The sequence below is a fragment of the Schistocerca piceifrons genome, chromosome 8, assembly GCF_021461385.2.
Source record: "Schistocerca piceifrons isolate TAMUIC-IGC-003096 chromosome 8, iqSchPice1.1, whole genome shotgun sequence".
Lineage (NCBI taxonomy): Eukaryota > Metazoa > Arthropoda > Insecta > Orthoptera > Acrididae > Schistocerca > Schistocerca piceifrons.
The window spans coordinates 178,759,652-178,772,092 of NC_060145.1; the positions used below are offsets into that span (position 1 = coordinate 178,759,652).

Sequence of the window (12,441 nt, forward strand, 5' to 3'; positions counted from 1 at the left end):
GCAGGAGATACTATTCGAGCATCTTGTTGCACTTGATAAGTCGAGTGCAGCTTTTAACATTTTAAATGTTCGGATAATAAGTTGCCGTCTCTTTAATCTAAGAATAGATTATCAATGCAGCTAGCCGCTATCTCTGTGTAATGTCTTGTCTGTACAGACGTGTATCTGTTGTCTTCAAGATCCCTTCACTTTCACACATAAGTCTATACAGTAAAGTAAGGCCCTCCCAGTTCTTGGCTGATCCGTGATAAGACAGGCGAAAAATTAGACTAATGGAGGATTATTAGTATTATCTCTATTTTCATTCGCTCTTTCTCTTTCTCTCCTTTATCTATGTATAGTTTTTAATATAAGATTTCATTACGTGATAAAACAAACAGTTGCTGGAAATACATCTTCTGCTATCATCTACGTTATCGCCTACCGACTGGAATAACATCGACAGAATCACTCACCTGCAAGCGTATGCAGCTAGTGAAACCGCCGCCATTCGCCAGAAGAAGAAATTTGAGCAGCTAGCAAAGACAACACGGAACACTACGCCTCGACTGGATACGTCTCGAACAGTGGTGAACCTCTCTTCTCATCCCATCAGCAACGCAGCTACAGAAGCACTAGCTAAAGGACTAAACTTTGCCGTCACACCTGAGCGGATTCCCAAGGAAGAAATTATCGAATCCGTGGAAACAGCACTCCGGCACACATCTGCGATAGAAGCTGAGAAAATTAGACAGGAAACCGTTCGAGTCCTACTACGTGCCAAGCCACAGAAACACAACCTTAACAGAGAGGAAAGAGCAGCTATCAGGGAACTGAAGAACAACGACGAAATTGTGGTATTAACAGCAGACAAAGGCAATGCTACTGTCATCTTAGACACCTTGCAGTACGAAGACAAGATGAAAGAATTATTAAATGATCCCATCTACAAGCAACTAAGGGCGGACTCTACGGCGAAGATAATTCTAAAGACGCAGGCCGCGATTAAGGACTCGAGAATTGACGCTGACACAGCCAAGGGTATTATTCCCAGAATACCAGTCTCTCCTAGAATTTACGGTGTTCCAAAGATACATAAGGAAAGTTGCCCTTTGTGGTCAATAGTGAATGGGATCAATTCGCCTACTTACAACTTGGCAAAGTACCTAGCCTGCAAACTAAGACGTCTAGTTGGCACGACGGACTCTTATGTGAAGAGCTCGACACACTTTATAGAACGCCTAAAGGGAGAAACAATTTTACCTACGGACATCATGGTCAGCTTTGACGTGAAATCACTGTTTACGAACGTGCCAGTAGATGAAACCATCCACATCCTTCAGGAGCATGTCCCGCCAGACATGGGTGAGTTATGCCTGACTTCAACGTACTTCAAATGGCAAGGAAAGTACTACGAGCAGACAGACGGCGTAGCAATGGGGTCTCCCCTAACTCAGCTGGCAGCCGACATATTCATGGAAGCCTTTGAAGCAACGGTCCTCAGTTCAGCTCCTTTACGACCACGTTGCTGGTTTAGATACGTGGACGACACGTTCGCTATATGGCCTCATGGTGAAACGGAGCTACACAAGTTCCACGAATATCTGAACAGTATGCATGGGAAGATACAGTTCACGCTGGAAGTAGAGATGAATGGTACTATCCCGTTTCTAGACGTCGAAGTGTACAGGAGAACGGAGGGCACACTGGGGCACAGAGTATATCGTAAGCCTACACTTACTGACAGGTATCTGCATGCCCAATCCTACCACCACCCAGCGCAGAAGAACTCTTTCATCCGCTCTTTGGCAATCCGTGCTCAGCGCCTAAGTGATGCTCAAAACATCACACCTGAGCTCAAAAGGTTACACACAATGTTTTTAGCCAATGGCTACAGCCATAAGTCGATAAACATAGCTTTGTCGACCATCACAAGCAAGAAAGATAAGCGGGAAATAGACAAACTGCAGCCAACAGTACGCTTACCGTATGTGAAAAACGTAACTGACCGAATAGGCAAACACCTTCGCCGCGTTGGAGTGCAGCCTGTCTTCTATAGTGGTCGTAGGATCCAGGACGTGCTAGGCTCCACCAAGGACAAGGTGGATGCATTACACACTGTAAGCGTTTACAAGGTGGAATGCGAATGTGGAGAGGCATACATCGGCGAGACTGGTAGGCCAATAGCAACGTGCATTCTGAAGCACGAGCGTTACATTCGTCTAGGGCAACACAATAAATCCGCAGTGGCAGAACATCACCATGACTGCGGAAAAGAAATAAAATTCAGCGAAGCCTCTGTGTTGGCCAAGCAGCCAATTATGACGAAACGCAAAATCAGAGAGGCCATCGAAATACTTAAACACCCTAACAACATGAACAGGGAGGATGGACTCAGGCTTGCCCCATCTTGGCTGCCAGCAATCAGAGCCCAACAGACCGCACTGTCAACACGAGGCACGAGCACTACCGGCGAGTAACTGCCACCGCGCGGCCGACGTACAGCAGTTGGTAAACAACAGCAAACTTCTCATTCGACACTGCATAGCTAGAACGCACCATTAGACCCAGAAGAAGGCCGCTGCAATCGTGGCCGAAACGTTGGCTTTTCTATAGCAGCAGTAGTTTTTACATTATGACACGGTACCAAACCCAGAAAACTTTTATGTCGACTGACTCTGGTCGCGGAAGCCTACGCAATTATAAAAGTTATATGTGTTCGAGTGTAACTGACAGCCACTCATTTTTGGCCCCTTTCCACAATTCCAACTACCTGTTCTGTCCTGCGGATTTAACCAGGCGTTTCACACCTATTAATGTAATTTGGTATGTGATGTGTCCACCCTTTTCCTTTATCATGATTTTAACGTTGGTGAGGGCACTTTCAATGTGGTGTCTGAACGTCTGTGGACGAATGACAACCCATTCTTCCTCAAGATTCTAAACCAGAGAGGGTAGTTAAGTTAGACGCTGGGGCTGGAGCGAAGACGACATTCTGAGTCATCCAAAAGATGTTCCATTGGCGTCAGATCAGAACTCTGGGCAGGCCAGTCCATTTCAAGAATGTTATCGCCCACAAACTACTGCCTCACAGTTGCTGCGTAATGACGTGGTGTAGTGTCAGACTGTTACAAACTATCGTCATCCCTGAATTGTTCCTGTAATGTACACAATACGTAATGCTGTAAAACGTATTCATATCCCTCCGCATTTAGCATTCCATTAAGCGCCTGAGAGTACCACCCCCTAACTACGAAAAACATGCCAGTACCATAACATTACCCACTCCTCCTCGCTACAGATTGTGGAATGTAACGTTCTACAGGCAACCGACAAACTCAGACCCTTCTGCCGGATTGCTACAGGATATAGCGTGGTTCATCACCCCATATCATTTGTTTCTGTTAGTCCATTGTGGACGTGGGACAGCGAATGGTCAAATATTTAACAAAGAAATTCTCCAAACAGTAGTGCAAATTAAGATGATATTTTATTTTATTTTCGCAACCAGTTTCGGAAATTAAAGCCCCCTATACGCCCCTAAAAAATTATCGATATTGGCATGTTGGGGCCGTCTGTTTCTGGATGTCGTGAATTGTTGCCTGAAGTGCTTCCTTCGAAGACTTGACTTGCAACTGCACTGGAGGTAAGAACTCACGACATCCAGAAACAGATGGCGCCAGCATGCCGACATCAGTAATTTTTGAGAGGCACATCTGGAACCTGAAGATGGCATATTGAATTTCAGAAACTGGTAGTGAAAATAAAATAACTTCTCGATTTGCACGGCTGTTTGGCGAATTTCTTTGTTAAATCACTCATTTCCAGTCATCCACTGGCCAGTGGCGTCGGTCTTTACGTCAACGGTTACAGAAATATATGGCTTGTGAGGGGCTGCTGGACAGCTGTGCACTATTCTAATTAAATCGCTGCGCCCAAGTATTGCACTAGCTGGACTACTGGTAGCCCTCTGAAGTCACAATACATTCCTCCCGCTTTTTTACAGCTACCGTCTGCAGTGCTCAATGGTCAATGTTCCTCAGTACATGAGGTTTGCCTGCCCTTGATCTAGCTGTGATAGTTCCTTAGAACATCCACTTCACAGTCTCATCACCAACAGTCGAATTGGGCAGCTTTAGAAGGGTTGCAGTATCCCTGATGGATCTGTTACTCAGATGATCTCCGGTAACCATTCCACATTCGAAGTTACTGTGCTCTCCTGACCGACTCATTATGCAGCTACTGTTTCTCCACTGGCAACGAAGCACTCTCCACTTTCTTTTACAGTGGCGGATCAACCGCTCGTGACATCTAGCGGTGAATTCTGTATTTCGTAGGACCACTTTTGATCAGATAGTGCAGACCTGAATGAGATTTTCACTCTGCAGTGGAGTGTACGCTGGTGTGAAACTTCCTGGCAGATTAAAACTGTGTGCCTGTCGGAGACTCGAACTCGGGACCTATGCCTTTCGCGGGCAAGTGCTCTATCATCTGAGCTACACAAGCAAGTCTCACGCCCCGTCTTCACAGCTTTACTTCCGCCAGTACCTCGTCTCCTACCTTCCAAACTTCCAGGAATGCTAGTTCTGCAAGGTTCGCAGGAGAGCTTCTGTGAAGTTTCGAAAGTAGGAGACGAGGTACTGGCGGAAGTTCAGCTGCGAGGACGGGGCGTGAGTCATGCTTGAGTAGCTCAGATGGTAGAGCAGTTGCCCGCGAAAGGCAGAGATCCCGAGTTCGAGTCTCGGTCTGTCACACAGTTTTAATCTACCAGGAAGTTCCAGTGCAGACCTCTTTCGTCTTTATAATGTGTGAGAGCTTAAGGCGGATCAGATTATAAAACAAGTCACATACTTTAGTGACCGACTTTTCCATGGTGTCGGTCATCTAGTTGCCCTTTTACTTAATGATGATAGCGACTGTACTTATGGAGGAAGAGTGGGTAAAGATTTTCGAATGTTATCGTCTGTTACGAGACGTTCTGAACTATGTTACTGCGCTCGATCACAAGCTTCTCGAAGCTGAGAAACTGGTGAATATTAGTTCAACACACATCACGGTATTGTGTTAATCGTATATTGAGACGCAGAAGCATTTTTACTATGATCGAAACCGATTTGGTGTAAGGAACAGTGGCGGAGGAGTATATCGTGCTTTAGCAATCAAACACTGAATAACACTTGGAGGGTGTTGTGATTATTGTACGATTAAAATAACTACACGTTAAACAGAAGAAAAAAAAACACGAATGAATGTGCAACTGCAATATGTTAGAAAATTTTTATGTTAAAAACTTGTTCACTCGTCGTCGGCAGAACACACTTCACTCCCCGGAACTAGGAAAGGAACCGTGCGACCGCTACGGTCGCAGGTTCGAATCCTGCTTCGGGCTTGGATGTGTGTGATGTCCTTAGGTTTAAGTAGTTCTAATTTCTAGGGGACTGATGACCACAGATGTTAAGTCCGATAGTGCTCAGAGCCATTTGAACCATTCAGCCGCTAACCACTCAACTACGAAGGGGTATTCTAGATCAACAAGTGTTATAAACTGCGATAAATCGTGGGCTCAGTAGGCCTAACCCAAGCTGATCTTTCCCAACATCTGCCTTTACCAGTATAGAAGCGCAGCACTCGTCCATGGTGATTAGGCTGCTAACGAAGCTACCTGGACTGGCCTAACGCAGCTGCAAAATTTCCACTACTGACTCGATTCGGCGAGCTGTGAGCTGTTGCGGAACCCTACTGTTACGGTGCTCGCTTATTTCCAAGTCCGTATCGATCTTAGTGCTGAGTTTTCACCCAGGCGGCGCTTTGGCGTTAGGCGATTGTTTCCATGTGTGATCGCTGGCCGGAGCTTAGCTGGAGGCGTGTGATGAGGTTGTAATGTTGTTGCATTAACTTGTTCTGCAAGCGTTGCTGATGTTCAAGACCATAAAAGTGGGTTAAAAGCTGTGAGCTATCTGAGGAAGTTAACCTTGCATTACTGCGCAACTGTTTCACCAGGTATCCAGTGTAGCTTACCAAATTCCCAACCAGACTAACATTAATTATAATCTTTTAGTACTCATGATAACCGGTGATATATATATAAAAAGACAATTTAAATAAAAAGAAATAAATCAGTTTATATTTGGACATTTATTTTAATATTGATCATTGTTCCGTTAAAATTTCAGCATATCAAACTTGATTCATAACTGAACTGGTGCCTTATTTAGGATTGTGTAAATGTGAGTTTGTAATCTTACGAAACACATCAAATAGGGAGCCAAGATTGGGATACTACATACATCACTGCATTCATAAAATATCACACGAAGAACGTTGAAACATATGCAAGAGGAAATTAACCACAACCAACCGATTCAATTTTCACCCAAAGAAGTTATGTTCGTAGCGCAATCCTGTCCGTCATGAAATTACCATATACTGGTATACTAAATTCATACTAACTCTCTGTGAAATCTTCCCGAAAAGAATAGCTGAGGGCTACTTTGATGCTTACACCACATGCTTCACGTGGTCAACTTGGTTTACACAAAGAGTGTAACTCCACAATAATTTTGATAATTAAAATAAATTACATCGAAACGCAATTTACAAAAGAAAAACATCGAACTGATTACTATCGTCTTACTATTAACCTGATGGGTCAAACAATTGTATAAGCACGTGGTACTGGTCTCACAAAGTACACCCCACGTGGGTTGAACATAAAGAAAAGTTGCTATATTGAAAAATATTGTCAAGACGTGACGTTATAATCTCATGCACATTCGCATTTAAGATTGATGATCTTAGTTAGAGTTATTGATCAACACGTGGGTCCACTTTACTCACAAAGTAGTGACAAAGCAACTACCGGAAGATATTCTGAACTTCACACTGGAATTACACTGCGTTGCAATTTAAGATAACATTAGATATTTTAGAGCTAAACCTGAAATAAAGGTGATTAAATTTTCAGTTAGGCTGAACTTTAGAAATCCATTGTCTTACGGACTTCGCAGACACGCGCTTAGCCGGAGATCTTACCACTTCAGACGCTCGCCGCGGACAGACTGACCTGGGCCCCTACTGAGCGTGCTTAACAGATACAAACGGAAGTGACCAGAGAGGCAGCTTGCTATACCAACATGACAAGGGACGGACAGGACCATACTAAGAATAGAAACCTCTCTGCTTTTAGAAAGCGTAGCTACCTGTTCCAACGTTGGTCCTACTGTTCTCTAGCAGACAGGCTTGTCTGCTACCATCAAGCAAGCAACTAGAAATACATTTGCTCATTCATCCTCTCACACAGAAGGGAAGGGGGATGACAGTTCAAAATGATTCAAATGGCTCTGAGCACTATGCGACTTAACTTCTGAGGTCATCAGTCGCCTAGAACTTAGAACTAATTAAACCTAACTAACCTAAGGACATCCCACATCCATGCCCGAGGCAGGATTCGAACCTGCGACCGTAGCGGTCACGCGGTTCCAGACTGAAGCGCCTTTAACCGCACGGCCACACCGGCCGGCCGGGGATGACGGTATCTTATCATATACAGTATATAAAAGAAAGCGGATGTAGGTTCTGTATGAGACTGTGTGACATGAATTACATATAAACTGTGTTTTAAAGTGTAGTAGTGTGACAGATCTTTCTGTTTATGTGTAAAAGTAACACGTCTCACTGCCCAGCCTCCTCCCAGATAGTCAGAAACACCACAGTAAATTTAGAAGAGGAATTCATGCCGTAAATGACAACAGATTTAAGAAATTAACATGAAAGGAATCCAAGAGACCTTTCAAGGTACGAGGTGGCGGCCTTGTACTTGTGTTGGTAGCCCACACCACCTACAACAACGGATTTTGTCATGTTCAAAATGCATTTGGAAGATGTTGTAAAATTGCTGATTTTCATTTCTTCCATTACAGCTTCGATTGCGAAACGGTGGTTTTAGAGCACTTCGGCCTCCATTTATTTTGCGGTTTCCTACATTTCACAAATGGTCCGCCAGTTCATTCTTCGTCATTGACACTTTTCTGACCACAGTGGAAGCGCTGTGGCACCTAACCACTGCGTCACACAACGGTCGGACAAAAATGTGGAAACACCGTGAGTAATGCATACTGAACATAAATGCCGGAGCTAGCCAAACGTGCATGTGGCGCTGCTGTACTTGAACACGAATGGCATCTGAGCAATTTTTTCAGTACGTCCCAAGCGACAGTCATGATAAGAACGGCGTTGTGTGAAGTTGTGAGTGCTTTATGACGGTTATGATTGAGTTCACACGAGGCAAATAGTTGGTGCTAGAATGGTGTGTGCTTCCATAACCAAGATAGGCGAAGTGGTTGATGTTTCAAATGGTTCAAATGGCTCTGAGCACTATGGGACTTAACTTCTGAGGTCATGAGTCCCCTAGAACTTAGAATTACTTAAACCTAACTAACCTAAGGACATCACACACATCCATGCCCGAGGCGGGATTCGAACCCGCGACCGTATCGGTCGCGCGGTTCCGGACTGAAGCGCCTTGAACCGCTCGGCCACAGCGGCCGGCGCGGTATTTTCATCATTTCCAAGTACGTTTTACGATATGGGGTCGAGCACTCTCATGCTGCAAAATCACGTCTCATTTCTATTGCCGTACTGTGACTGTTCGTCTTTCAGTGCTCTGATCAAACGCATTAATTGCTTTCGACGTCAGAATCACAGTTTTTGAAGGGTGGAGACTATGCTCTACCCATTATTCCACTAACAGGTGCCTCATCATAGGTTTCACCTAAAATTTAATGAGCCTCAGTCGCAGATTTCTTCATATCAAAGCAGGAAATTTAAAATTCCCAAAAATGATGAGAATTGGGCTCGTAAGGGACATACTAAACTCGAGAATAACTTTATGACGCAATCATAAAACGACTAATATTTGATTGCCGTTATGCTTAAAAATTCCTAAGCTTGCTTACGACGTACCACGTGCACCACGACTTGCCGCTACTGCCATCTGTTGCAAAACGGAGAAGCAGAGTTGCTTGACCTACAGGATGTCAATTTATAAGTTACTCATGTTGACAGCTGTTCTTGACGGAATTCTGGAATATTATTTTCGTCTTTTTTGGTGAAGATGTTTCGGAAAAGCCGTCCGTGTTCAGTAACTCCACTTTAGTGGGGCTCTCATCGGTGACATTACCTTGGCTATCGCGCAATGAAGGTATTGATTGTGTCTTGCCGCTGGTGAACTTTACTTACAACCAGAATCTCTTCGGATCTTCTGTAAGATTTCGAGGTACAGTTTGGTTGTGGAAACTATTAAAAACATCTACCAATGACGTGTGCTCTAAGGTTTGAGTTTCAGTAAAACGCCGCTAATCTCGGAGATTTTTGGTTCTTTTAAACTTGGCATGCATGAATACACGTATGTCAAACTACACTCTAAGACAAAAAAAACCAAGGACAACGGAGGAATTATCCGAATGGGAGGTAAATCGGTACATACGACGGACATGTAGAAACGAACAAGTAGTTACTTTTCAGAAAAATTGGATGATTTATTCAAAAGACAGAGTTTGACAAATGGCGCATGTCAAGAGTGCATTCGTTCACCTCTGGCCCTATGCATGCAGTTATTCGTCTTGGGATTTATTGCTAGAGTTGTTGGATGTCCTCCTGAGAGATATCGTGTCAAAATCTTTCCAACTGGCGCGTTGGATCACCAAAATCCTGAGCTGCTTGGAAGGCCCTGACCATACTGCTCCAAATGTTCCCAATTGGGGAGAGACTTGCTGACCGAGTTAGGCCTTGGCAAGCACAAATAAAAGCAGTAGAAATTCTCCCCGTGTGCGGGAGGGCATTATCTTGCTGAAATGTACGCCCAGTGCCACAAAGGGCAACAAAACGGGTGTAGAATATCGTCGACGAACCGCTGTGCTGCAAGGGTGCCACAGATGACAACGAAATGGGCCCTGCAATGTAATGAAATGACACCCTAGACCATCACTCCTGCTTGTTGGGACGTATGGCGGATGACAGTCTGTTTGGTATCCCACCACTGTCTGGGACGTCGCTGAAACTTCCTGGCAGATTAAATCTGTGTGCCGGACCGAGACTCGAACTCGGGGCCTTTGCCTTTCGCGGGCAAGTGCTCTACACACATAGCTGGTCATCAGGAGTCATTCCGAAGCGGGAACCATCACTGAAGACAATTCTACTCCATTTAATGAGATTCCAGGCCCCGATCACGAGCGAAAGCGTGTCTGAAGATTCCCCAGACATTGGTGGGTTGAGAACGTTGGGAGTGTTATGTGCAGGGCCCTCCAAACAGCTCTGAATTTTCACAGTTGGACAAAATTTGGCACCATATCTCCCAGGAGGACATCCAGGAACTCTGTCATTCAATTCTAAGCCGAATAACTGCTTGTATAAGGGCCAGAGGTGGATCAACGCATTATTGACTTTCTCAGTTTGTGAATTTCTTTCTCTTGAAAAAAGTTCCATTTTTCTGAACTTGTCATCACTTGCTTATTTGTACACGTACGTGATATGTATCGATTTCTGTCCCATTCGGGTAATTCCTTCGTTGTGCGTCGGTATTTATTTATTCTTTTTCTGTTTATTCACGTATATTCGGGGTAAAATAGATATCTTGATTCATATGTGCATCGTGCATATAGTGTGAGTGATGGAGCTATATACTTCTCCACACCACCCTACACAAACACTTGTGGCGTGAGTGATACCGTCGTGTATCACCAAGCACGTTCCAGAGATCAAGGCGTTCCACAACTCACGCCGAAAAACAGAGAAATTTTGCAAAGTTCAAGAGGTCCGAGTTCGGGAAGCAGCTGTACGTCCGTCGCGGGCTGTTCTGCGGAGAAGTATGCGCGAACTTCGGTCCGGCACCATCTGCGGCGCGGCCGGACTGACTGCGGCGGCTCAGCGCTGGCGGCTGAGTTATCCTCGCGGCCGGCGGCGGCAGCTGCCTCTCTCTCGCATTGTGGCCGCGCAACAGCGCGGAACACCGCCCACGGCGACGAGTCCCGCGGCTGGGAATAACAGCCGCGATAAATCAGCGCCGCCCCCGGCGGCGGAGGACGAGGGCCTGAATTATAGACGCGCGGGTTGCGTCGGCGCCGCCGCCAGGCGCACGACACCCCCGACAAAACCGGCGGCGCCAATCATAAACAGCGCGCCCTCTCCACAGGCGCCGCCGGGATATAAATTTGTTGACAATCTCTTAGCCAAGTGTATTTTTTCGCCCGCTCCGGCAAACCTCTGCTCTCTCCGTCGAGCTAGCACCGCCCCCTCCCCTTCCCCCCTACTTCTGAACTGCTTCTCTTGCCCTGGCAGTGCCAGTTTCTTGCACTCTCGGTGTCCCTGCAATTCTCTCTCTCTCTCTCTTCCTCTGTCCTTATCTCAAAAACACACACACATACACGCACACACACTACCCTCCACGAGACCCAGCGACCCATCTTCCCACCCCCTTCCCACCAGGGCAGTAATTTCCTCAGAACATTTCTTCGCCCGCCGCTACGTGTCTGTGTGGGTGAGAGAGGGAGTACGGAGAGGAAAGAAAATAAGGAAACCGCTGCATCACCGAGACGGAGGAGAAAGAACAGCAGGCCAAGGCTCAGGAGGAGGAGGAGCAGCAGGAAGCGAGAAGGGAAGGCGGTGGCAGTTTCTCGTGGGGTGGCTGGTCCGTTTTCCCCAGCGCCATTCCAGAGGCGTTCTTTTTGCCACTCGGGTCCGGGCGCCGCCGCCGGCCCAGTGGCTTTTATTATCTGGAGCTGACGGGAAACCCCCGAGAGCGGCGGCGTCGGTCGTATTTTTTATTTGTAGCGCACCGACGCCGGACTCCGGTTGGACGGCGGCGGGGGCGGTGGCGGCGGCGGGCGCAGCCGACCGTGGCGACATCTGTGCGTGAAGGCGGCAGTTACAGCGCCCGGCCCGGCGCCGCCAGGAGACGACGTCACGTCCGGGGGGAGAAAAAGCGACGCCTCTGGCCGGTCTGTGGCGGCGCGCGGGGTTGGACGCGGCACGTCTTCTCTGCCCCTCGGACCTGAGGAAAAAGAGAGGGACACTGTGACGCACTGCAGCTCTAGCAGTTCTGCAGTTCAACGGTCAACATGCCTATCTGTACCGATAATTAACACTTGCAGAGCGAAGTTAGATTAGGTTTATTCAGTTGGACGTTCACAGGACAGGGCATAAAATAATATGTGAGACATATGCGGTTATTCATAAGCACCTCTGTGGTTTCAGAAGATGAATGTGTGAAAACAAGGCATAGAAAAATTACAGTTACCGGTAGACAGAACTTAGCTCCAACCTTTGATTAGTAATACGCGCCATGGCGCAGCTCCACTAGTGTTAGAGCTGTCAGAACATGTACACAATCTGATCAAAAGTCCCTGGACATTCCTATGTAACGAAGAATGGACCAATAGATGGAGGGTGGGGCAGACTAGCCAATCT

At 46.3% G+C, this 12,441-nt stretch overlaps 1 protein-coding gene across 1 annotated transcript in view; it reads right to left on the minus strand.

Annotated features, from left to right (window-relative positions):
• Positions 1-11,795: 11,795 nt before the first annotated feature.
• Positions 11,796-12,441, minus strand: part of LOC124712166 (formin-like protein 14) — a 64,135-nt gene continuing 63,489 nt past the window's right edge. The window contains exon 3 of the mRNA XM_047242461.1: positions 11,796-12,025. Within this exon, the coding sequence (XP_047098417.1) occupies positions 11,796-12,025 (230 nt within the window). The remainder of the gene's footprint in view (positions 12,026-12,441) is intronic.